This window comes from Lutra lutra, chromosome 7, assembly GCF_902655055.1.
Source record: "Lutra lutra chromosome 7, mLutLut1.2, whole genome shotgun sequence".
NCBI lineage: Eukaryota > Metazoa > Chordata > Mammalia > Carnivora > Mustelidae > Lutra > Lutra lutra.
The window spans coordinates 30,335,674-30,362,318 of record NC_062284.1 but is presented as its reverse complement, the minus strand read 5'-3'; the positions used below and the strand labels follow the sequence as shown (position 1 = coordinate 30,362,318).

The 26,645-nt window shown below is 43.4% G+C and overlaps 1 protein-coding gene across 1 annotated transcript; it reads right to left on the bottom strand.

Annotated features, from left to right (window-relative positions):
- Positions 1-208: 208 nt before the first annotated feature.
- On the bottom strand, positions 209-15,458 carry LOC125105228 (cytochrome c oxidase subunit 5A, mitochondrial). Its single transcript, XM_047738459.1, has 5 exons — positions 15,260-15,458; positions 6,716-6,832; positions 5,142-5,263; positions 1,959-2,081; positions 209-375 (listed from the first exon to the last, which is right to left on the bottom strand). The coding sequence occupies exons 1-4, from the start codon at positions 15,363-15,365 to the stop codon at positions 1,968-1,970; spliced, it is 459 nt and encodes a 152-aa protein (XP_047594415.1). The 5' UTR covers positions 15,366-15,458; the 3' UTR covers positions 209-375; positions 1,959-1,967.
- Between the last annotated feature and the right edge of the window lie 11,187 nt (positions 15,459-26,645).

Here is a 26,645-nt window from a genome sequence, read left to right as displayed (position 1 = left end):
AAAAGGCCACTAAGAGAGAAGCTGGCTACCACACAGCATATTCTCAAGACTATCTCGATAACCAGTTTTAAATTTATTTCATGTCAGATGGTTTCCAGAGAATTAAGGCAGTTCTCTCAGCACATACTGGCAACAAAACCATGGAATCAATGGCTCTATGATGGCTCATTTTCTGCTTTTCAAAGCAAACACATGGAACGATACCTAATTTCAGTTCAAACTCATTTCCCTTTTATTAAAGTCCAAGTTACCATTACATGGTTTGGTACTCAATAAAGGAAAACTTGTTCAAATAAGGTAATATGTTATCATCAGTATTTCCAGGTGATTGTTTACAATCAAGTAGCATTATGAATAAATCCTTGAGAAGCCCATCTGTAAGAAAAAACATGAAGAATTAGCCAAAAAATAAAGGAAAGGTAGAAATCTTACTAAAAATAACCTTCTTTAGAGCAACAGTCCAGGGAAATCACTGGCTCTGTGTAGCCTTTTCTGTTCTCACTGCCTAGAGCTAATTCACAAGGGACTAGCTCTGTGGCTTTTTTGTGTTTATACACCTAGTACTTACTGGGGTGGTCCTCTTTTCCAATCATAAAGTGTTGGGGAGTTGCCCTATAATTTTTTTTTTTTAAGAAATATGTCATCGTAGCCAGAATAGATTCTATGTACAAAGATCTTCTGGACTCCTGGGAACTACTTGATAAATAAAAATTAAGCTAAAGTGTTTAAATATCCTTATAAGAGTCCACTATGGAATATGAACCACACACAAGAGCTTCAATAATGTAAGGAGGAAATCTATTCTGAATGCCTAGTTTTCTCACAAAAATCATTATTAGTACACACCTTTAAAAAATAAAGCCCTTCATGTATTACAAAGATGAGCTAAAGGACTTCAGGGAGGTGGTGGTGGTCGGGGGATGGACAAAGATAAAATCAAGACTCCTGCTCCACAGCAATCTCTAACCAGGCTCACTGGACCTTTATCCTGTGAGAGAGCTGATTTAGCTCCTTCAAGAATTTTGGGTTCACTTTTATTGAAACTTTTATTAGGCAGTTTACTTCCACTATTTTAAAAATCAATGTCCTCCTATTCTTAGGAAGCAAATCCTCTAAGCCTCACTGTTTACCACTGAGAAATGAATATAGCCTCAGTAAATGCCTACACAGGGTGTGCAGCACAGTGAGAGCAATGGACTTGGGCTGGACTGGCTGGCTTTAAGTGTGGGTTCCAGTACTGGCTATATGACCTTGGACAAGGTGCCTCAGTTTCCTCATTAATAAAAGAGTAAAACGGGAATAATAATAGTAACTACCTCAAGGGATGGTTTATGAGGGTTAAATGAGTTAATATTTATAGAGCACTTAAAACAGTGCCTGACATAAGAGTCATATACACTGTATGTGTTTAAATAAAATAAAAAACAAGTCACTGCTTATGTATTTTCTGCACACTCTCACTATCTAAAAAATCTTGTGGCTGGTTCTATTACCTGCCTTCCCAAAGAGAACAAGGTATCAAGTAAGTTTTTATTATCAGTAAATATTTACTTGACTGTTAAAATTCTAATGTGGGCACACAAAAACGAATGCATCAAATTAATAAAACTCTGTTAAAAATAAAGAGATGCATAAAAGCATGTGTGATGAACACCTTGTATGCAGTGGACTGCTACCTTTAGTTTGGGGGAGGTAAAAGGAATGAAATTTTATGTTTTAAATATTTTATATAGATTTTTAATGGAGGCTTCCTCTTGCCTTTAGACTAGTAAGAGAATATAACAACTAAAAATGACAATTCTAGCTCCTTAAACTTACCATCATTAGTACTCTCTAAATCTTTCTGTTCATGGCCTCTAACGAGGCCAATAAAAGATCTTACGCTGAGAAATTAAAATGTCACTCACTCCCCACTCCTTGGATTCATTTCTTGCCTTATTCAATGGTGTGTTGCTTACCCATGGGGTTTACACTTTGTCAAGGCCCAGTTCCTCTGGAGTGGAGATTCCCAGTTCATTTAAAGTTGGTCTAAGTTCTTGGATGACATAGGGGTAGATTTCCTTATGAGGTCCTGCTTTGTCCTGATGGCAAAGAAAATACTTACATTTAGCTCTCTGAAAAGCTGTCTCTATTAAAAAAATGAACTTGAGAATGTTTTTAATCACATATGCAGAGGCTAGTAGCAGAGAATACATGTCACCTATTTTTAACATAGAACAACTAATGCAGGCACTATTCAAAGTAGGTTTATAAGCACCTCAAGAATAACTAAGACCATTAGATTAAATCCAGAAAAAAACAAACAAAATAAAACAGGTTTTTAAAAAAGATTTATTTGACAGAGAGAGGCACAGCAAGAGAGGGAACATAAGCAAGGGGAGTGGGGAGGGAGAAGCAGGCTTCCCGCTGAGCAGGAAGCCCAAAATGGGGCTCAATCCCAGGACCCTGGGATCACCACCGGAGCCAAAGGCAGATGCCTACCAACTGAGTCACCCAGGTGCCCCAAACAAAACATTTTAAAGCCTCAAATTACTAGAAAAGGTGGTGATGACAGAATTTTGTGAAGATAATTAAACATGCCCAGCAGGCAATAGGAATAATTAAGTTAACACAAGAAAAGTTTTTGAATTTGCTTCCAATCTGAGATCTTAACTGAATTAAGTACTGGTGCTGAATAGATTGATAGCCTACAGAACCCTTAATTATCTACCCACTGTAGATAAAGTCATGTCACACTTTCCCTCTTACAGACTTGCATTTCTTTCTTGTGGACCATGTCCCTTCGTGGAGAGCTATACTTATTCCCAGGGCAAGAGAGTTTTGACAAACACTCTTTGTCTTTGACAAACACCATAAAATGTAATTATACCTATATTTTCACATGCTTCCTCAGGGACAAATATTAAAAAGTCAACTGGGGGGCGCCTGGGTGGCTCAGTGGGTTAAGCCGCTGCCTTCGGCTCAGGTCATGATCTCAGGGTCCTGGGATCGAGCCCCACATCGGGCTCTCTGCTCGGCAGGGGCCTGCTTCCCTCTCTCTCTGTCTCTGCCTGCCTCTCTGTCTACTTGTGATCTCTCTCTGTCAAATAAATAAATAAATAAATAATCTTTTAAAAAAAATTAAAAAAAAAAAAAAAAAAAAAGTCAACTGGGGGCCCCCTGGAGAGTTCACCCCCTGGATGGCTCAGCCAGCTACCTTTGGCTCAGGTCGCAAACCCAGAGTTTTGGGTCAGGCTCCCTGCTCAGCCAAAAGTCTGCTTCTTCCTCTCCCTCTGCTCTTCCCACCCCCACTCGTGTTCTCTCAATCTCTCTCAAATAAATATGTAAAATCTTAAAAAAAAAAAAAAAAAAAAAAAAGTCAAATGGACTAAGAGAGTGCCAAGCTGCTATTCATCTGCCTTTAACAAATTCTAGGTCTCCATAATTGTATTTTTCTAAAAAGATTCATTTTGGGGTGCCTGGGTAGCTCAGTCATTAAGCATCTGCCTTCAGCTCAGGTCATGACCCCAGAGTCCTGGGATCAAGCCCCGCACTGGTCTCCCTGCTCAGCAGGACGCCTGCTTCTCCCTCTCCCATTCCCCTCGCTTGAGTTCCCTCTCTCGCTGTGTCTCTGTCAAATAAATAAAATCTTTAGAAAGAAAGAAAGATTGATTAATTTCTGGCATGCCTGGGTGACTCAGTCAGTTGGGCATATGCCTTCGGCTCAGGTCCTGAGATCAAGTCCTGCATCAGTCTCCTTGCTCAGCAGGTAGCCTGGTTCTCCCTCTGCCGGCTGCTCCCCCTGCTTGTGCTCACTCTCTCTCTCTGACATACAAATAATAGTCTTAAAAAAAAAAGATGTATTTCTTTATTTAAGAGAGAGTGCAGTGCACAAGCAGGGGAAAGGGGAGAGGGAAGGAGAGAACCTCAAGCAGGCTCCCCACCATGCAAGAAGCCTGAGGCAGAGCTTGGTCCCATGACCCTGAGATCATGACCCAAGCAGAAATCAAGAATTAGAAGCTCAACCAACTGAGCCACCAGGCATCCCTTAATCGTTTTAAATTATAAAATTCTTGTTTAAAATGCAATGTATTCATTTTTCATTACAGAAAAATCAGGAGCTATAATCAAGAGAGAGGAGGGCAAGTATATATCCTCCTACATTTTCATCTAAGTATTTTTTAAAAATAAAATGGGGTCACACCATAAAAATTGTTTCATAATTTTCTTCAGTTAATATACTATAAATTGTTAGGGCGCCTGAGTGGCTCAGTTGGTTAAGCGACTGCCTTCTCTGGTCATGATCCTGGAGGCCCAGGATCGAATTCCGAATCCCACATCTGGCTCCCTGCTCAGCAGGGAGTCTGCTTCTCCTGCTGACCTCTCTTCTCTCTTGCTCTCTCTCCTTCTCAAATAAATAAAATCTTTTAAAAAAAGTATATATATATAAAATAAATTGTTGGGCACCTGCCGGTTCAGTTGGTAGAGTGTGTGATTCTTGATCACAGGGTTCTGAATTCAAGCTCCACATTGGGTATGGAGCCTAATTAAAATAATAAAAAAAAAATAATAGTAAGAAGGAGAATACACTACTGTTGAACACATTTCCACAACATTAATAGATAACCTCTTCTGCGAAGTCCCATCTTAAGAAACGACTAACAACATTTAACTTCATACCACAAATAGCACAAATAACCTTTGTACATCCTTAATTATTTCCTTAAGATAAATTCTCAAATGGAATTGCTGAACAAAAGGGTTATTAAGCAGAAATCTTTTTAAAATTTTATTTATTTGACACAGAAAGGGAGAGAGCAAGCATAAGCAAGGAGAGGGGCAGAGGGAGAGGAAGAAGCAGTCTCCTCACTAAGCAAGGGGCTCAATCCCAGGACCCTAAGGTCATGACCCAAGCCAAAGGCAGATGCTTAACCAGCTGAGCTACTGGTCCATGGGCTTGAGGCACCCCCCAAGCACATTTTTAAAACTTTGCATAAATTCTGCCAAATTGCCCTCCGGAAAGATTGCAATTGCAATGCACATTTCCTATAGGTATAAGAATTAATTTTAGGGATTTTAACAAATTCAAAAACAGAGGATACACTGATACCTAACAACAGCCCACCCATATCCAACAACTTTAGCATTGTTATTTCACTGACCTTAACAACCTCTAGGATGCGAACTGCACTAGCAAAATCATTTAACCGTCTGCATGCCCGTAAAGCAGCATCAATGATTTTGGGTTCTGGAACCAGATCATAGCCAACGAGTGTGTTCATCCCTGTCAAATAAAAAAAAAAAGGATCCATATCAACCTGGAATATCCTCATATAAACTACAATTTAATTATTTACATTTTTACTGAATCATAGACATGTGATCTTGTCTGTTTGGACCTCTAGACTCCTGTCTATAAAGTAAATTATGAGACTCTACTTTTAACAAGTTCTAGATAGTAAGATCATAATGGATCTTCCACAGTGAAGTAGTGGACAGAACGAACTATGCAGCCACATGCAGGCTGAAGATTAAAAAAAGAAAAAGAAAAAGAAAAAAGAAACCAGAATGTTCTTAAATGCTAATACTGTTTTTATAATAATTAGCTGGCTCTCTTTCAAACAAGAGGGTCATTTTCAACTCATAGCCTTAACTCTTAGCACAATGTATATACTTTGGTTGCTTTAAAATAGATTTGATTGGAAAATAATCTAAAAACCACCCGAGAAATGATTAAGGAGAGTTAATGAAGCCCAAATGAGGACATTATGGAGATCTAGAGAAGCATTAGTGCACATTCAACCAGAAAATGACGGGCATGATTACTTTCAGCTCTGCACAAAATGACATATCATAAAATTTAAAATTCTCTTAATGGGAATGCAGAATTACTGTTCTTTTCATTACTGCTATTCAAGATTACTCAGTAAGAATTTTCCTGGTTGCAGCAAAGTAAGAGTCATTATTACGTTACTGCAGATAAGTCTGAAGCACTTAGGTGTCCTGCTTTCAGTTATTTTAATATATGTAAACAAAAGACACAGTGACTACAATGCTAGAATATAGTCACAGAGACTGAACTCTTTGTACGAGATAAATTACGTACACTTGAAATTAGTTTTCTACTTGACTCTTAGACTAGTCATCATAAATGTTACCTACTCATGTTCGATGCACATCTGCAAATTAGGAAAAACAACTTCTAGGTTACTTAAACTGAACGGTAATTCAGGGCAAGACAAATCATAAGTTAGAATAAAAGTAACAAAAGACCCAAACCATTACCAAGAGTGGGGGGTGGGGAGAACCAAATGCCTACTTGCTTAACTTATCTAAAAGGTACAAAATTGTTAATTCTTGTTCATCCTGATCTATCATCATAGCGATGGTTTTCAATCAGGGGTGATTTTGTCCCCCAGCAAACATTTTTGGTTGTCACACTGCCGGGTGGTAGGGGTGAGATGGTGGTTGGCACCTAGTAGGCTGAAGTCAAACATCCTACAATGCAAAGGACAGGCCCACAACGAAGAATCATCTGGCCCAAAAAGTCAATTGTGCCTACTTTACAAGAAATACTACGAAGGCTATAAACTTTGCCAAATGCAAGTTGCATGACAATACCTAGTTTACATGAGGCATATTTTCAAAATAGTGGCTTTCAACAGAGTAGTGAAAGACTATAAAGTACTTGCCAATTCTATGCCAAAGCAGACAAAAATGCCCACGTTCCAATTACCTTTACGCAATTCCCAGGCATCAATATCTGGCTTGTTGAAGTACGTCACCCAGCGAGCATCAAACTCCTCATCTGTCTCATGTGACCCATGGGAGTAGCAGCGAAGAGACTGGACAGCTATAATGAAGAAAGAACAATGACTTCAATATACAGAAAGAAATAATACTTGACATACCCTGTCAATACATTAAGGTTATTTGTTTTCTTTTTAAAAATTGTGTTAAAAGAAGTGCCTGGGTGGCTCAGTGGGTTAACCTCTGCCTTCAGCCTGGGTCATGACCTCAGCAGCAGGGAGCCTGCTTCCCCATCTTCCTCTGCCTGCCTCTCTGCCTACTTGTGATTTCTCTGTCAAATAAATAAATAAATAAAAATCTTTTAAAAATATTAAAAAATAGGGACGCCTGGGTGGCTCAGTTGGTTAGACGACTGCCTTCGGCTCGGGTCATGATCCCAGAGTCCTGGGATCGAGTCCTGCATCGGGCTCCCAGCTCCATGGGGAGTCTGCTTCTCCCTCTGACCTTCTCCTTGCTCATGCTGTCTCTCACTGTCTCTCTCTCAAATAAATAAATAAAATCTTTAAAAAAAAAATAAAATAAAAATATTAAAAAATAATAGTAAAACTGTGGTAAAATATATACATCAGGTTTACCATCTTAACCACTTTTAATTGTACAGCCCAAGGAAGTAAACTATATCCAATGCATTAAATTCTGAATCAACTATATATATCATGGTAGGAAGATTACTCAGCAGGTTGAATAAAACAAATCTTATGTATTGATATGAAAAAAACATCTTAAAAACTAAGCAAAGAAAAGCAAGTAGAACAAAAAGTACTATGTATGTATGTTTATACTTTTTCCCCCCTAATGTGTAATATAGCTTCAAATTGTTAAAAGTGGTCATCCTTGGAAGGAAAAACTATTTCTTTACATACTTCCGAAATATGTGAATTTTTATGATAAGCACAGTATTAATTCCTAGTTTTAAAAAAATGCCCATTCTAGTTTTATTTTTTCAAAGATTTTATTTATTTGACAGACAGAGATCACAAGTAGGCAGAGAGGCAGGCAGAAGGGCGGGGGGTGGGGGGGCCAGGGGACAGGAAACAGGCTCCCTGCTGACAGAGAGCCCCCATGCGGGGCTCCATCCCAGGGCCCTGAGACCATGACCTGAACCGAAGGCAGAGGTCCAGCCCACTGAACCACCCAGGTGCCCCCCCCATTCCAGTTCTTAAGCAAATTTTTAATTTGCATTTTTAATACATTAAAAAGAAATATATTCTCCATTAAATTATATTCCAAAATAAATCACTGGGACGCCTGGGTGGCTCAGTTGGTTGGACTGCCTTCGGCTCAGGTCATGATCCCGGGGTCCCGGGATCGAGTCCCACATCGGGCTCCCAGCTCCATGGGGAGTCTGCTTCTCCTCTGACCTTCTCCTTGCTCATGCTGTCTCTCACTGTCTCTCTCTCAAATAAATAAATAAAATCTTTAAAAAAAAAATAAAATAAAATAAATCACACAACCTGACAAAACAACAGTGATTTAAAAAATTATTTTATCAAACTACAGTCCCCTCCTGGCAAATTCTGATAAACCCCTAAGAGGGAACATACTCTCTCTTACACCCCATGAAAAAAAACTGCTCTGTAAGATATCTAAGAAGTGAGAGTTTTAAATATAACAAATGTAGGAGCGCCTGGGTGGCTCAGTGGCTTAAGCCTCTGCTTTCAGGTCAGGTCATGATCTCAGGGTCCTGGGATCGAGCCCCGAATCCGTCTCTCCGCTTGGCAGGAGGCCTGCTCCCCCACACCCCACCGCTTTCCTCTCTGCCTACTTGTGATCTCTGTCAAATAAATAAATAAAATCTTTAAAAAAAATATATATATATATATATATAACATATGTAAAAAACAACAACAACAACAATACAGGACACACTGGGGAAAAGATAGTCTCTTTAATAAATGGTGTTGGGAAAACTGGACAATTACATGCAGAAGAATGAAATGGTACCACTTTTTTACATCACACACGAAAATAAACTCAAATGGATTAAAGATGTGAATGTAAGACTGGAAACCATAAAATTCCTAAGAAAACATAGGCAGTTAAGTTCTTGGACATCAATCTGAACAGTATTTTTTTGGATCTGTCTCCTAAGGAAAGGCAACAAAAGCAAAAATAAACAAATGGGACTATATAAAACTAAAAAGCGTTTGCAGAGTGAAGGAAACCATCAACAAAAGGAAAAGGCAATGTACTGAATGGGGGAAAAGATCTGCAAATGATAAAAGTGGTAAGGGTTTAATATCCAAAATATATTAAAAAATCACACAACTCAATATCAAAAGAGCAATCCAATTAAAAATGGGCTGAGGGCCTGAATAGACATTTCTCCAAAGAAGAGAGACAAATGGCCAACAGACACATGAAAAGATGCTCAACATCACTAACCATCAAGGAAATGCAAATTGTAATCACTATAAGATACTACATTATACCTGTCAGAATGGCTATTACCAAAAGGCAAGAAATAACAAGTGTTGGTGAGGACGTGGAGAAAAGGGAACCCTTGTGCACTGTTGGTGGGAATGCAAACTGGTGCACCTACTATGCAAAACAGTATGGAGGTTCCTCAAAATATTATAAACAGAATTCCATATGATCCAACAATTTCACTTCTGGGTATTTATCTCAAGAAAACAAAAATACTTCAGAAAGATACATACATGCACCTCTATGTTCACTGCAGCACTATCTACAGTAGACAAAACATGGATGGAACCAACCTAAGTGTCCATAAATAGATAAATGGATAAAGAAGATGTGGTATTTATATTTACAATGAAATACTACTTAGCCATAAAAAGAACGAAATCTTGCCATTTATGACAACATGGATGGACCTAGAGTATTATGGAAAGGGAAATGAGCCAGAGAAAGAAAAATAGCATACGATTTCACTTGCATATGGATCTAAAAGATAAACAAAACAAAGAGACTCAGATACAGAGAACAATCTGGTGATTGCCAAAGGGAAAGGAGCATGGAGGTGATGGGCACATACAGGGATTAAAAAAAAACAGAAAAACTGTAGAACAAACATTTAGAATTCTCCTCCCTATATGAGGCAGCTGGTCGGCTCAGTTGGTTGAACATCTGACTCAGGATTTCAGCTCAGGATCCTGGGATCAAGCCCCAAGCCTCGCCACCCATGTCAGGCTCCCCATTCAGCAGGAGTCTGCTTGAGATTCTCTCCCTCTGCCCCTTCCCCACTCGTGCTCTCTCTCAAATAAAGAAATCTTTTTTTTTTTTGAAAAAAAAAAAAAAAGTTTTAAGATTTTATTTATTTGTCAGAGAGAGAGAGACAGAGAGAGAAAGCACAAGCAGGAGAAGAGGCAGGCAGAGGGAGAGGGAGAACCAGACTCCCTGCTGAGCAAGGAGCCCTGACGCAGGACTTGATCCCAGGACCCTGGGAAGGAAAAGGTGTGGGGGAGGAGGAGGAGGAGAAGGAGTCACATGCTCTATGGACTGTGTCAGCCAGGGGCCCCTATCCTACACATCCTTAATGTAATATCTGTCAGGAGAAAGAGCAGAGAAAAAAGAAAACAGAAAGATGAATAGGTGGAACGACTAGCCAGTTCTGGAAATGGACTGTTACTGCTATATCAAGTGAAGATTCTCATTTAAATTACCATTTGAGCCCAGAGCCAAATTCTGCCTAATGGCACAGAGGACCACAATACAAGTAAGTTCCCATCTTCCCATAGACATAAGTAACCTCCTTATCCAAGCTCAGAATGAAGAAAAACATGCCACTGGAAATGCCCATGCTTTACTTTCTATTACAAGAAAAAATAATGTATCTCTAGACTTAAATGTATCTGGTACATAAGTTCCAGAGTAGGAAAAGAGAAGTGTCTGGAAATGAACATTTCTATAAACTCAATCTAAAAAACTATTTCTAACACTACTTTTTGGCATTCAGTTAAACTCTCTGCCTGCCTCGCTGCCTACTTGTAATCTCTATCTGTCAAATAAATAAAATCTTAAAAAATATATATCCTTAGCTGAATACTTAAAGCACAGTAAAAAATGTTATAATCACTTTGGAAGACTGTTTAGTGCTTTTTCTTTTTTTCCCCCGAAGACTTTTTATTTGTTTGTTTATGTGTGTGTGTGTGTGAGAGAGAGAGAGCGCGCACGTGCGCATAAAAGCAGGGGAGCAACAGGCAGAGGGAGAAGCAAGCTCCTACGGGGCTCCATTCCAGGACCCTGAGATCATGACCTGACTGGAAGGCAGATGCTTAATCCACTGAGTCACCCAGGTCATCCTTTACTGCTTTCTTTTTTTCTTCTTTTTTTACCTTTTAAGATTATTCTATCTATCTATCTATTTATTTATTTATTTATTTATTTATTTATTTGACAGAGACCACAAGTAGCAGAGAGGAAGGCAGAGAGAGGGGGAACACAGGCTCCCAGCTAAGCAGAGAGCCCAATGTGGGGCTCGATCCCAGGACCCTGAGATCATGACCCCAGCCGAAGGCAGAGGCTTAACCCACTAAGCCACCCAGGCACGGCAAGTTAAACACACACCCTACCATACTGCTCAATAAATCCACTTCTAATTGTTTTCCCAAGAAAAATTAAATAATACGTACGTATTCCTTCCCTAGAGGTATTTACATGTACCTTTCCTACCACTCAGAAAAGTGTTTAATACCCATTTCCTTTAGCTTACTGCTGGGTATGATTTCACTAGATGACTAGCAGCTTTGTTTTGTTTCTAACCAAAGATAAAGATGACCAGCAATTACAAATCCTAAGCAAGGAGAATGATGGGTAACCTTTAATAATTTGCGCACTTTCCTTCTGGAAGTCCCAAATTACAAACTAATTGTATTAGCAAAAAAGCTTTTATGAAACAACTGTTTATAATACCAAGCATGATCTGGGAACATACATCCCCCTTCCAACATGGCAAAATCAGACTCTCCCACATGGTTCAAATTGTATTACTAACTTCAGTACTTCAGTAAGGGTAGGAGTAGAATCTACTCTCCTAGATGTGCACATGCCCATCATATATTTAACATTTTGATTTTTAGGTGAACTACACAGGCATTCTCTCCCCGCTACCAATCCAACTTATGTAGAGCATTTTCACTTAGGTTTGAGGTATGCAAAGTCCTTTGAAAACAACTGCTCAGTGCTTTTATACAACCTGAAGATTCCAGAGTAGGAAAAGAGAAGTGTCTGAAAATGAACATTTCTTTTTTTTTTTAAAAGATTTTATTTATTTCTTTGACAGAGAGAGATCACAAGTATACAGAGAGGCAGGCAGAGAGAGAGGAGGAAGCAGGCTCCCTGCCGAGCAGAGAGCCCGCTTCCTCCTCTCTCTCTGCCTGCCTCTCTGCCTACTTGTGATCTCTCTGTCAAATAAATAAATAAAAATAAAATCTTTAAAAATAAATAAATAAAATAAAAAAAATAAATAAAAAGCTATTTCTAACACTACTTTTTGGCATTCAGTTAAGCATTCTGTTAAAAAAAAAAAAAAACAAAAACAAACACAAAAGGGGTGCCTGGCTTGCTCAGTTGGTTAAGGGTCTGGTTTGGGCTCAGGTCATGATCCCAGGGTCCTGGGATTGAGCCCCTCATCCTTCCTCTCACTCTCAAATACATAAAATGTTTAAAATCAACAATAACAACAACCAACCAAAAACCTAACATACTTAGAAGAATTAATCCCTTTAGTTTAAATTTAATTAAATCAGAGAGCTTTCCTTTCCACTTAATAACTAATCAGCTCAGATAAAGTCTCCCCAAATGGTCCTTTTGGTGTTGGTAATTCTAGGAGAAAGGGAAAGAAATGAATAATGCAGAGGGCACATAAACAACCTCAAAGGCAGGACTGCTGAGGTGCAAGCCTGAAGAGCTTCCATGGACTTTGGAGCCTAAAGGCTGGAAATCCAGAAGTGTAGGAGTAGTGCAGAAAAGGTTGGACGGTTATCAGAAAGCGCTACCTAAATTCAGCCCTTGGCAAGAAAAGGAAGAGAAAACTCCCACTCTTCTGAGTTATCAGGGTCAGGATGTAGTAGCCAGGACTGTTAAAGTCTTAAGGGCTGACTAAAGAACCTAACTACTATTTTAAAATATTTTAATTCAGCAGTTTTCGGAAAACAATGTTTCAAGTTGGAGGCTTCTGGAATTTAACTAGCCACTTAACTAGAGCAAACTTGAGGTCCCTCAGGTTAACCCCTCCAGAGCTCTCTCTTTTTAAAGATTTTATTTATTTGACAGAGAGAGAGAGAGAGAGAGCGCACAAGCAGGGGGAGCAGCAGGGTGCCCACTGAGCAGGGAGCCCCACAGATGCCAGACTCAATCACAGGACCCTGAGCTAAAGGCAGATGCTTAACTGACTAAACCACCTAGGCACACCTCAGAGCTCTCTTTCAAGTGTACCCTGATTTGGCCTTAACAGCCTCATCCAAAAAATTTTATTCTCTTTGACTTTCAAATTATAAAAGCTGTTCAGTTTTGCATGGATAACAAAGCCTAACATATAATTTGCAAAAATGGAATCTGCTATAATAAAGCAAATATGTATTTAAGCATTTGTGCCAGGCAAGATGCTACGAGTTACATTATTTCATTTAAGCCTCACAACTACCAAAGATCCTGATTTTAGAGATGAGGTAACTGATCTTTAATGTTAATTAACATGCCCAAGGTCACACAATTAGAAAGTAGCTGATGTAAACGTAACCAACACAAACGCTTAAAATAAAGATTTTTGTTTATAAATTATACCCAAGAATGGGAATAGAACTCCTAGAAGATAAACAAAGGAGAAGAATCCCCTTACTCTACAGTCTGCTAAAAATCTCTGCCTTTTCCCTAGCCTGCCACAAAATGGAGCAATTTTTTTGAAGAGGTGACAAGAAAACTCCCCAAAAGGTATCTATATGAAAATATTGTAGTACTTTAGCATTTAGATAAGGAAAATGCAAAATAAAACAAAACAAAAATCATAAAATTTGACAAACATCAGGATGGGCCAAAAATAACTACAGCCAAGAAACTGAAAATAGTTCCACCGCTAGTAAAGGAAATCAGTTTCCCAAGATGCGCCTCAATTTCCTCCTTTTTATAAAATAAGAGTCTTAGTGAAGTGCATGCCAGTTTTACTGTTCTATGATAAACGAAGAGAAAACACATTTCTTAGGTTCTGAAGGATCTAGTTATTAACACTCAAGAGTCAAGAGAACAACCTTATTTCTTTTGCGTTCATAGGCGTAAATTTGCATGCTTAGGGCCTAATTTTCACACCCCACATATACTACTACCATCATGGACCAAGACCAAAGTGCAGTTACGCTAATTAAAAGTACAGTGCTGGGGGTGCCTGGGTGGCTCAGTGGGTTAAGCCGCTGCCTTCGGCTCAGGTCATGATCTCAGGGTCCTGGGATCGAGTCCCACATCGGGCTCTCTGTTCAGCAGGAAGCCTGCTTCCCGCCCCCCCTCTCTCTCTGCCTTCCTCTCCGTCTACTTGTGATCTCTCTCTGTCAAATAAATAAATGAAATCTTTAAAAAAAAAAAAAAAGTACAGTGCTGGAAACAAAATCTCCGCAAACACATATAGGGGGAAGGCACAGTCAAGAGAGAGGAATCAGCAGCACAATTCATATCCCAGCAATCAGATTTTCGACTGGAAGCAAAAAAAGAAAAAAGAAAAAAAAAAAAAAAAAAAGCTTCCCTTCTGTCTGTAGAACTCAGTATTTCTGAGCGTGTGGGGCCCAATTTTCGAAAGATGTATGTATATACTTTGCCTAAGACCTATCAATATTCAGGCTCTGTTCCAGATTTCAGGAAACAACCATACATGGTTTTTCTTAAGATAGATCTTAAGAATGGAAGAGTTGGAACGCGGCACAACAGTCTCTAAAACGGCAGAACGGTCTTCGAAGGTGACATAGAAAACGCTAACCGAAAAGGCCTGATTAAAAAAAAAGTCTACTGTGTTCCACAAGGAAGCATTTGGTGTCCCCAGGAGACGCTATCGGTGTCCGTGCCCGCGTCTCCGGAAGGGCCACCCCTGCCCCTACACGGATCGCGACGCGCCGGGCGGCTCAATGTCACCTTCGCCGACGCGCTGTAAGCCGGCGGCGGACACTCCCAGTCAGGTGGCTGCAGGGGTCAGCGCCGGGGCACGGTCACGGCCCGGGGACCGAAGGAGTTCCGTGGGCGCGGGAGGCGCGCTGCGCCCCTTCCCTGGAGCCCACAGCAGGTCCACACCTGATCGGTCCGCGGTGCCCGCACCAGGAAGTCGCGCTAGGGGAGGCCCCGGGGGCCGCGTCTTCGAGTACCCCATTTAAGTGGAGGCAGCGGGGAGAGAGGACAGCGGCCACCAGGTTCGTCCGCCCGCCCGCAGGGCAGGGGCTAGGCCGCGGGGCAGGCCTGCCCTCGAGTGACGGCGGGGGACCAGGTCACCGCAAGGACACGCGGGCGCTAGCAGTGACGGCGGGGGCCTTACCGGCGGCGGAGCCGGGGACCGGGCTTGAGTACTGGAGGCCTCGAGGGCTGGCACGGGCGGCTGCGGCTGCGGCTACAGCGCAACGGCGGAGAGCGGCGCCGAGCATGACGGCGATGGCGGCGCTCAGTCCAAGGCTGAAGAGAAGCCGGGTGTGAACTCACGGGCCGCTCCGGAGCTCACGGGGGCCGGACTCACGCACCGACGTACGGTGGGTGGAGCGTGAGTCCCCGCCCACTGCGGCGCTCGCGCCTCGGCGGGCAGACTGCGGACGCCGGCGGGCTACGGCGGCGCGCTAAGGACAAAACATTTTCACGCTGTGCCGGCCCAGCCCCGTCCCACCCAGTCTCAGTCTCGCCGTTGGTGGAGCCGGGATGTAAGGTTGGTGAACTGCCGGGCCGGGGACGGTACCGTAGTTCACGTCCGGAAGCGATTCCATCAACCCCAAGTGGGAGCAATAAGGGGGCTTTTGGCGGGCTCAGTCGGTAAAGCATGCGACTGTTGATCTCGGGGTCGTGAGATGGAGCCCCACGTTGGTCTTACAGATTAAGGAAATAAAGAGATTTAAACGGGAGTGTTAACAAGGATAGCAAGGACAAGTTATAATAAAAATACCCTCTTTGTTTAACCTCTTCCCTTCCCTTTTGGAGCCTAAAATAAGAAAGTGGGGAAAAACACAACTGCGTACTTGTAAGGGATTTTATTAGTAACCCTTCTTAGATCACAAACCCGCAAGCATTAAAAAGTGAGCTCAACCACTTCACTCTACATGTAACAAACTCATAAGTCAGGTTGCTTGTTGGCAATCAAGGCTCTCAAATCCCCAGTTCTCAGGACTTACCTGGATATTTGTTGTATACCGACTTGTGATTTCAAACCCATGTTTTGAAATCTTGTTTTGGACAAAGTTGTTCGTGGCTTGAATTTGTTTAGAATGACTTATTTTAATGAAATTGCTTTGAAGTTGGATATTAGGACTTTCTAATGGAACAGTTGCACCTGGAGCACAAAAGACCCCTAGGTCGTTTGCAGCATAGTAAGGGCAGTGGTGTCAATCACCTGATGGACTTTCAAACTTTATAAAGAATTTGTGAGGACTTACCAAGAGCATCCCGCCTGGACAAGACTGCCCTTTGCTGGGTACTTGAGACACTTTCTCCTGCCATGGCCAGGCTGGCTGCTTTTGGTTGTCAGTGGTAATAAACCATACAGTAGTCCCATTAAATAAGGGACATCTGTTCCCGGTTGGCAAGGGTACTCCTTGTAAGCTTGTGATGGTTCCTGGAGTAATAACCTTTAAAGCAGCCTACTTTGCTTACCAACACTAGTGCCTTGGCCTGCTTGCTATGTGCCCCAATAGTGAGGGGTCGAGGCAGGCAGCTGATATCCAGCTTTTAGTTGAAGGACTGACTACCAAGAACCAACTCACAGAAAGATGCACCTCAATTAAATTTGGAATTTTTTTTTTCTAAATTTGGACTTTATTTCTTTCATCTCCACTTTGTTCGGAACAGTAATGTATTTAATTGGTCATTGGTTTGGAATATGTTATTTTTAAATTTCTCCATAAGAGACATTATCCTCTATGCTTTTGGCTTGTGAAATGTTGTTATAAGTTATAATTAAGCCAGTGAACCTGTGTTAAGCAAATTATTGGCAAAGACAATTTCAGTCTCTGAGCATCATTTGTCTCAAATAAAACAGTATTTCTGGCCAGAGGCCTGCCCCCAGTATCTACAGGAGGGCTCCTGTAGCAGGCTGCTGTGACATGGGGTTGATCACATTCCAAGGCTCTTAACAACTAGTCTGGCCTTATTAACTATATCCTGACTTTGAGCTCTTGGGCAGTGGGGCCGCTTCCCCAGGCCTGAATTACCACTATGCCACAGGAGTTAATGAGACAGTCTCTTGTCTTGGTGTCCTTCATTCTCTATCCCTGAACTCACTGAGGAAAGAAAAAATGGACGTTCAGCTTCCTTTTCTCACTCCAGGCCCTTTCTCCTGGGTGTGGCATCTGCCTTTCTGTTTTCCCTCCCTAGCAGTGTGGCTCTAGGCGGTATGATCCTGGCTGGCAAAAGGATAAAAAAGCTTTTCTTGGGCGCCTGGGTGGCTCAGTGGGTTGGGCCGCTGCCTTCGGCTCAGGTCATGATCTCAGGGTCCTGGGATCGAGTCCTGCATCGGGCTCTCTGCTCAGCGGGGAGCCTGCTTCCCTCTCTCTCTCTCTGCCTGCCTCTCTGCCTACTTGTGATCTCTCTCTGTCAAATAAACAAATAAAATCTTTAAAAAAAAAAAAAAGCTTTTCTTTTCAAAGCACCTGCCCTCACCTTCTCCCACCAGCCAAACCACAGAACACTTGGAAAAGCTTTAACCTCATTGCATTTCAATTAATATTTATCAAATCAAGAGCTGGAAGCTCAGGATGAGGTCAGGGCTCCCATAATTAAGAAAGTACTAAATGGGGTATATTGGAATTCAGGCCCTGAATCCCAACTGGTCTCTCTGTTTTGCCTACAGTACCTTAGATTGGCTACTAGAGTGTTATTTAATACAATTATGGCTATAATTTATTATGTGTCACTGAATGCTGCAAATTATTTTTTTAAATAAATTCTACCCCCAACGTGGGGCTCGAACTCACAACTCCAAGATCAAGAGTCATATGCTCTACCAACTGAGCCAGCCAGGCACCCTTACAAACTATTATCCCATCTAATACTCATAACAGCCTTGTGAGATAAGAATTTATCCGTTTTATGGTTAAAGGAATAGACTCAAAGGGCACTTGTCCAAGAATCACACAGCTAATAAATAGTAATTTTTGTATTTGAGACCAGGTTTGTTTGATTCTAGAAATTGTGGTAGGCTTTGATAGCTTCTCAGTGAATTCCAAAGCTCCTGCTATCTTGGGGGGGGCAGTTCTCAGCCCTCATCACCAGTATTCATTTTCTATTGCTGCATAACAAGTTACCACAAACTAAGCAGTTTAAAACAATTCCCATTTATTATTTCCCCATTTCTGTAGGTCAGAAGTCCAGGCATGGCATGATTGGTTCTCTGTTCAGGGTCTCAGAAAACTGAAATCAAGACGTTAGTCTGGTCTGAGGTCTCATCTGGAAATCAGAGTCCTCTCCCCTGCTCGTTCAAGTGGTTGGCAAAATTTGGTTCCTCAGAGTTGTAGGACTGAGTGCCCATTTTTTCTTGCTGGTAGCAGAGAGCCCTTCTCAGCTCTTACCACATGGGCCCTCCCTAGGCCCTCTCACAGTACTGCAGCTTACCTCTTTTAAAGGTTTTCTTTTGGTTGTTTTTTTTGTTATTTTTTTTAAAGATTTTATTTTTATTTGACAGAGAGAGATCACATAGTAGGCAGAGAGGCAGGCAGAGAGAGCGGGGGAAGCAGGCTCCCTGACTAGCAGAGAGCCCAATGTGGGCTTGATCCCAGGATCCCAAGATCATGACGTGAGCTGAAGGCAGAGGCCCAACCCACTGAGCCACCCAGGCACCCCAGCTTACCTCTTTTAAAGACCTCATCTAATTAGGTCAGGCATATCCAGGGAGACCTTTCTTTTTTTCCTTTCTTCCTTCCTTTCTTTCTTTCTTTTTTTTTTTTTAAGATTTTATTTATTTGACAGAGAGACTCAGGGAGAGAGGGAACAAAAGCAGGGGGAGTGGGAGAAGGAGAATCAGACTCCCTGCTGAGCAGGGAGCCCAGTGTGGGGCTCAATCCCAGGACCCTGGGATCATGACCTGAGCCGAAGGCAGACACTTAACAACTGAGCCACCCAGGTGCCCCACGAAACCCTTCTTTTGATTACACTCCAAGTAGCCTAATCTTGGAAATGATATCCCATCAAATTCACAGATTCTGCCCCAATTATACAAGGTCTGTATACCAGCAGGGACAAATCTTAGGGGCCTTCTTTGAATTCAGCCAACCACACCACTTAGGTGTGTGTGCGGGGGTGCTCCTTCCCAAGTTTGCCCCCAGCTGGGCCCCCAGACCCCAGTCCATTCTGTTGCTTCTGGTGGGTGTTCCTTCCCAGAAGGGTTGAGGCCAGACATCCTGGCTCTTGCCCAAGGCTGTCAGGGTCTTTGGTCTCTTCCTGTCATCATCTGCTCTGAAATCATTTTCTGTCCCTCTGGAAGAGCAGCTGCTGGGCTACCGATGCTTGATGGATGTCTTGACCATCAGTTGATGACCACATCAGTTTCAGCCTTCCTCCTGGAGGGGTTGTAACAAGGCCCTTCTGGTGTGTGCAGAGGAGACAGATGATGGCATTGAAGAACTTGCAAGGATAAAGGCACTGTTCCACCCTGGGAATTTCTAGTAAAAGGAAGATCACTGTCCAGAAAAGCTCTTATTTTTCCCTGATGAGCATGAAGTGTACTGGGAAAAAGTGAATGCTGCTTGTCAAGGCTGGAAGTCACCCTTGAGGCCAGTAGTCTGACTGATCCTACATTGCTTCCCCTTCCTCAGGCCCTCCTGGAGCACCTCCAATGATGAGGATCCCACTGCTAGGGGGGTGGGGATGAATGAGAGAAGGCACCTGGGAGAATGACATGCTTGTTGCTACTGTATTATTGCTCTGCCACATGCCCTTAGACGTGTTACTTCACTTTCTTGAACCACTTCCCTCCTTTGTAAAATGGTAATAATAATGGAACCTACCCAATAGGTTATCGGGCAGATTCATAAGATGTAGTGTTTGTTGTGCATGGAAACCATGGTCCTGGCAGGCACACGGTCATGTCTCAATAAATGGTGATGAGAGAAAGCATTTTCCTTGGCTGCCTGGGTGGCTCAGTCAGTTAAGCATCTGCCTTGGGCTCAGGTCATGATCCCAAGGTCCTAGGATCCAGCCCCACATTCGGCTGCCTGCTCAGTGGGGAGACTGCTTCTCCCTTTCCCTCTGCTGCTCCCCCTGCTTGTGCTCTCTTTCTCTCAAATAAATAAAATCTTCTTTAAAAAAGTATTTTGCTGGGGCGCCTGGGTGGCTCAGTGGGTTAAGCCGCTGCCTTCGGCTCAGGTCATGATCCCAGGTCCTGGGTTCGAGCCCCACATCGGGCTTTCTGCTCGGCAGGGAGCCTGCTTCCTCCTCTCTCTCTGCCTGCCTCTCTGCTTACTTGTGATTTCTCTCTGTCAAATAAATAAATAAAATCTTAAAAAAAATAAAAATAAAAAAGTATTTTGCTGTTGTAAAATTATAGTTCTTTTCCCTGGGCAGGGCAGCTTGCGATATGGGGGATAAGGTATGGAGATAATGTGGATAAACATACCACCTTGGTTGCCTGAGAATCAGGGAGAAGGGGTGGTAAAAGGAAGCAGCCTTCAAAAAAAGTCTTGTGGGGCTGCCGTTTGGAGGCTGGCTTGCTTTATTTAGATTTTATTTATTTGTCAGGGAGAGAGAGAGAGAGACAGATGAGCACAAGCAGGGAGAGCGGCAGGCCGATGGAGAAGCAGACTCCCTGCTGAGGAACGCAGGAACCCAGTGCAGGACTGGATCTCAGGACTCTGGAATTGTGACTTGAACTGAAGGCAGATGCTTAACTGACTGAGCCATCCAGACACCCCCAGTAGGAGGCTTTAATGGTCCTTTTTCACACTGTACTTACTTATTTCTAGTATGTAATTTCCCAAAATATTACTTTTTAATTAGAAAATCATTAAAGGAGGGGTGCCTGTGTGGCTCGGTCATTAAGCGTCTGCCTTCAGCTCAGGTCATGATCCCAGGGTCCTGGGATCGAGCCCCGAATCGGGCTACCTGCTAGCGGGAAGCCTACTTCTCCCTCTCCCACTTCCCCTGCTTGAGTGCCCTCTCTCGCTGTGTCTCTCTCTGTCAAATAAATATATAAAATCTTTTAAAAAATCATTAAAGGGGGGCGCCTGGGTGGCTCAGTGGGTTGAGCCGCTGCCTTCGGCTCGGGTCATGATCTCGGAGTCCTGGAATCAAGTCCCGCGTCGGGCTCTCTGCTCAGCAGGGAGCCTGCTTCCTCCTGTCTCTCTGCCTGCCTCTCTGCCTGCTTGTGATCTCTCTCTGTCAAATAAATAAATAAAATCTTAAAAAAAATCATTAAAGGATATAATTTTTGAGATACGACTTACATACTGTAAGGTCCACCCTTTTTTTTTTTTTAAAGATTTTATTTATTTATTTGACAGAGAGAGATCACAAGTAGATGGAGAGGAAGGCAGAGAGAGAGAGAGAGAGAGCGAGGGAAGCAGGCTTCTTGCTGAGCAGAGAGCCCGATGTGGGACTCGATCCCAGGACCCTGAGATCATGACCTGAGCCAAAGGCAGCGGCTTAACCCACTGAGCCACCCAGGCGCCCCAAGGTCCACCCTTTTGAAGAGCACAGTTCAGTTGCAATATACGTACTCTCATGTGTAATCACGATCACTAATTCCAGAACATTTTAATTGCCCCCAAAAGAATCTCTCTACCCAATGACACCCACCAACCCTATTTTAAGCAACTACTAGTTTATCTTCTGTCTCTGTGGATTTGCTTATTCTGGACATGTCATATGAATAGAATCATACAATATGTGTTTTTTTTGTGTGTCTGTTATCTTTCACTTAGCATAATGTTTTCATTGTTATAGCATGGATCAGTACCTCATTCTTTCTTGGGGCAGAATTATACTCCGTTATGTGGATAGACCACATTTTGGATACCCACTCATCAGTTAATGGACATTGGAGTTGTTTCCATGTTTTGGCTATTAGGGATAAGGCGGCTATGAACATTGTGTCCATGTTTTCCTATGGATGTATATTTTCAGGGTGGTTTTTTTTTTTTTAATTTTATTTTCAGTTCTTTTGGGTGTGCCTGTAGGAGTATCATATGGGCCAAATGGTAACTCTGTGTTTTAACTCTTTGAAGACTTGCCTTATTCCAAAGCACCTTCTACTGTTTCACATTCAGTTTTTCCACACCCTTACACTTTTTCTTTTTTAAACAAAGAAAGTGAAGTCTTTGTAACTGATTGGTCTGGACCCCACACCCTCAGTTTCCTTTCTCGAAACAGGACCCAGGGCAGGGACGCTGTGGGCTCTGGGTCTATTAGCTGCCCATTTCCCTCCGCCTCCCAAGTCCTGCAGCCAGTTTCTCTCTCCCAGAACCACCTCTAGGGGGCAGCTCATAACAGTTCTTTAACAGTTAGGTTTTCTCCAGAAAAGGTTCAAACTGGCTGAACGCAAAGGGAAAGAGAAGGGGATTTAATTTCATGTCTCTCCTACCAGTGTGAGTGCTGTTCTTATATTTAAGCTCAGGGAATAGTCAACCCTGATTAACTATCAAAAATCATATGAGGATCTAGGGGTGCTTGGATGGCTGAGTCAGTTAAAGCATCTGCCTTTGGCTCAGGTCATGATCCTGGGATCATGGAATCCAGCCCAGTGTTGGGCTCCCTGCTCAGCAGGGAGTCTGCTTCTCCCTCTGCCCCTCCCTCAGCTCGCCCTCTCTCTCTCTCTCAAATAAATAAATAAAATCTTTAAACAAAAAAATCATGAGGATCTTATTTTTGAAAAATTTTAAATAATTAGAGATAGTCTTTTTTATTTTTAAATATTGAAAACATTATTTTAAATATTTTTAAATATTATTTATCTTACAGAGAGAGCACACAAGCAGGGGGAGCACAGGCAGAGGGAGAGGGAGAAGCAGGCTCCCTGCTGAGCAAGGAGCCCCACAGGGGCCTCTATCCCAGCCCCTGGGATGGTGACCTGAGTCAAGGCAGACACTTATCCCCCTCATGAGGGTCTTATTAAAATACCTATTTTCAGGTCCTTCTTAGGTATTCTGATCCTGTTGGTTTTGGAGTTCAGACCAGGAAATCTGCAGTTTTAACAAGTCCCCTAGGCTGATTCTGCTGATGAACCATGGTTGGGAAGCAAGCTATTATATCCTTTATCCCATAGTAATCTAGGCCATTCTGCAGATGAGAAAGCTGAGGCTCAGAGAATTAACTTGCCCCAAATCACGGCCTTTCTCCAAAGCCTATAGGTTCTATATGACGCCAGGCATTATATTTGGTAGTATAGGCCTGCAGAGTAGAGAGCCTGTGTCTCTACTGGGGGACTGGAAATTCTGGCAGGACTGAAATTCTGATAACAAGGACCTTGGCAAACGCCCTACAGTCCTCTTCCCTACTTCCACTGAATGTGGTGAGAATGCATATTGTATTTGATTCCTAAGGCTGTTTATAAACAAAATACCACAGGCTGGGTGACTTAAAGCAACAGAAATTTATTTTTTCACAGGTGTGGAAGTTCAAAATCCAAAAGCAAGATATCGGCAGGACCATGCATTTTTCCTAGCTTCGGCTGTTTGCTGGCAATCCTTGGCATTCCTTGGTTTGCAGCTGTCTCCATCCTCTCGTGTTGTTCATCTCTCTGTGTGTTTGTCTCTTCTCCTCTTTTTATAAGGACACAGTCATACTAGGTTAAGGACCCACCCTACTTCAGTATGATCTCTTCTTACATCTGCAAAGACCCTGTTTCAAAATAAGGTCACATTCACAGGTACACACTTCAACCCACCATATCTATGATAATATCTATGATAATCAGCAGGTGTCACACAAAACCAGAATCCTCATGCCAGGCATACAAATCCAATCACTATGGTGATGATTCATTTCTAAAAGCAGGTAGAACCTAAGGGTCCAGATGGGAGGAGAAGCTTGGTGGGCACAGGGGAAGATCTGGCCACCGTCCTTGGCAGGTAAGGACTTTGATGTGGCATTAGAATAGTTCATAAATCTGGCTCAACCAGACTTTATTCATTAAGTCAATAGCTCTGTGGGCTTCCTGTGTGCCAAGAATTGGGTGGGGAAGTAAGGCAGGCAGGATCCATTCAAACATGGCTTCTGGTTTTTGGGGTTACTGATAACCAGAGGAACACTCTAATGAGGGCACAATTACAAACTAAGATTTGTGCTCTAAGAAAAACCTGATGTCACCAAGGAGACGCTCCTATGGCTGTATTTTCTCCTTTCTTTCCTTCCTTCTTCACTTCTCCTCCCTCTCTCTTGTCCTTCCTTTCTTCCTCCCTCCCTCCCTTTTATCATTATCCTTCTCTTGTGAGACCTGGAGGTGTTGCAACATCTTATGGACTAGAGGGGACTAGAGCACCCTAGCAGGGTGGGCACAGTAACAGCCCCAAAGTACAGGACTAATGGGGTAGAGGCTGGGAGATGGAGGGATGGGGAGGTTCCTGTTGAGGGATAAGGGTGGGAGAAGGTCTTACCCAGGGTTTCCCCGTACTGCGCAGTGAACGTGCCCTGGCAGACTCATGGCCAATGGACAACAGCTCCTAAAGCTTCTACCAATTTGAAACTGTGGATCTCCTCCCCTCCAAAGGCTTTATTGTTTCAACCTTACATAGCGTGTCCCCTGGGATGCCAAGAAAGCAGGCCTGGCCCTGGCCAGGGTAGGGTTAATGCCACAAGAAGCCCCGCTCTGATCTGGCAATAATGGCTATGAAATCCTACCTAGCCTGGGTAGCTCTCAAATCTGTCTCCATCTCCTTCCCTAGTACCACGGTCCCATGGATGAAGGATAGTTGGAAGGCAGGCAGGCACAAGGGCCCCTTGCCCTAAGAGAGAACTCCTTGAAAGGATTACACCACCCTGGAAGGAGCCCTCCACCCTTTCCCATGTTTGGATGACAGGCGCAGGGAGGGTTAATCAGATGAAAACAGCCTGCGAACAAGCCCATAAAACCCCCTAGACTTAGAAACCCCGTTGGCAACCCTCTTGGGTCCCCTTCCTCCTTGGCAGCTTTGTGCGGCCTTTCTTTTTTTTCTTTTTATTTTATATTCATCTTTTTTTTTTTTTAAGATTTTATTTATTTATTTGACAGACAGAGATCACAAGTAGGCAGAGAGGCAGGCAGAGAGAGAGGCGGGGAAGCAGGCTCCCCGCTGAGCAGAACACGGACCAACAGAGGACGCAGGGCTCCATCCCAGTACCCTGGGATCATGACCTGAACCGAACAAAGACAGAGGCCCAACCCACTGAGCCACCCAGGCGCCCCAGTGTGCTGTCTTTCAATAAACCTGCTCTACTGCCCACTACTCTGCCTGATCTACCTCTCCATTCTTGGAAGTGGCATGGCCAAGAACCACAGGCCCCAAAGGAGAAGAAATCCTGTAACACCATCTCTTACCTCCTTGTGTCCTTGGGGATCCAGTCAGGCTCCTTCCAAGCCACCGCCCACCTATACAAGTGTCAGAGGGATACTTCTCAAATGCCAATCAAACTGGGGCACTCCATGGCTCCCACCGGCCTCCCACTTACTTCAGGGAGGCTCTCAGTGACCTGGCTCCGACTTGGTACTCCAACCCCACCTGCCTCTTGACAGGTATCCTTCAGACACTGTGGCTGCCGCAACACCAGACACAGTATCCCTTCTCTATGCTCTGCTTGGGACTGCCTGTCCAGTCCTGTTCTGCTGGCTACCTCCTTCTGATACTCGGGGAACCACCTCCATCAGCATCCCTGCTTCCCAGCCACACCGTGTGCCTAGACTAGGATCTGGCACAACAACAATGAAGTCCCTTAAGGACCTGCTGAAGATCCACTGCCCATCTAACCCGCGCTCCAGTCTTGGATTATATATACACGTATATGCTCCCAAATTGATGGCGTGACCTGACAATTTCGTGGGTGTGAGTCTTCACTGCCACCCCTAGCCTGCAAGTGCCCCAGGCAGGGCCCAGAAAGCTCCTGGATAGAGGTCACTATTAGAAAGATGGGGTCTCACAGAGCAGCTTCCCCTCCCTCCTGCTCTGCCCTGCAGTCAGGGAGCCATCCCTGAGGTGCTTCTGTAGCCAACTACCCCACCCCCCACCCTCACTGCCTTATTTCAGCACTTCTCAGGTTCCCACCTCAGTCCTGGGGGTGGGGGTGTGTAGGGATATGGGTCCTTCCTTTGGAGTCTGCTCCTGGATCAGCAGGGCTGGAGGATCTGTAAGGCAGGGATAGGGTGCCCATGGGTGCTGGCACCATGAGCACCTATCAAAAGCCTGGGAACGGAACTCGCTGGGGTGGAGTGGGGGGTGCAGAAAGGAAAGTGTTTCATAACCTGCCTTCTGGCATGGGAGGCAGGAGCTCAGGCCACCATCAGGGCAGGTTAATGCTCTGAAGGTAGGGAAGCAAGGCCCTCTCTTCCCCATACCGCAGGATGAATTTCTAGGCAGGAAAGGGACTTAATCTGATCCCCACCGTCAAGAGAAGAAAGCCTCTGCAGACTTCCCTCCCTGACAAGCCTCTGCTTGCATGGTCCTGTGACCGGGCACTCAGGATTTCAGATTCTGGTTTTGGAAAGGTGGCCATTTTCTAGCACCAAGACCAGTCTTCTATAAGCATCTATCATGCAGGACCTCTTC

Bases quoted from the DNA above. Each gene is read 5' to 3' on its own strand.
- LOC125105228 (XM_047738459.1), bottom strand. From the start codon at position 15,365: ATGCTCGGCGCCGCTCTCCGCCGTTGCGCTGTAGCCGCAGCCGCAGCC. The intron at 6,833-15,259 runs GTAAGGCCCCCG...TCTTCATTATAG, and splicing joins GGTCCCCGGCTCCGCCGCCG to CTGTCCAGTCTCTTCGCTGC. The intron at 2,082-5,141 runs GTCAGTGAAATA...CTTTGCCATCAG, and splicing joins GCATCCTAGAGGTTGTTAAG to GACAAAGCAGGACCTCATAA.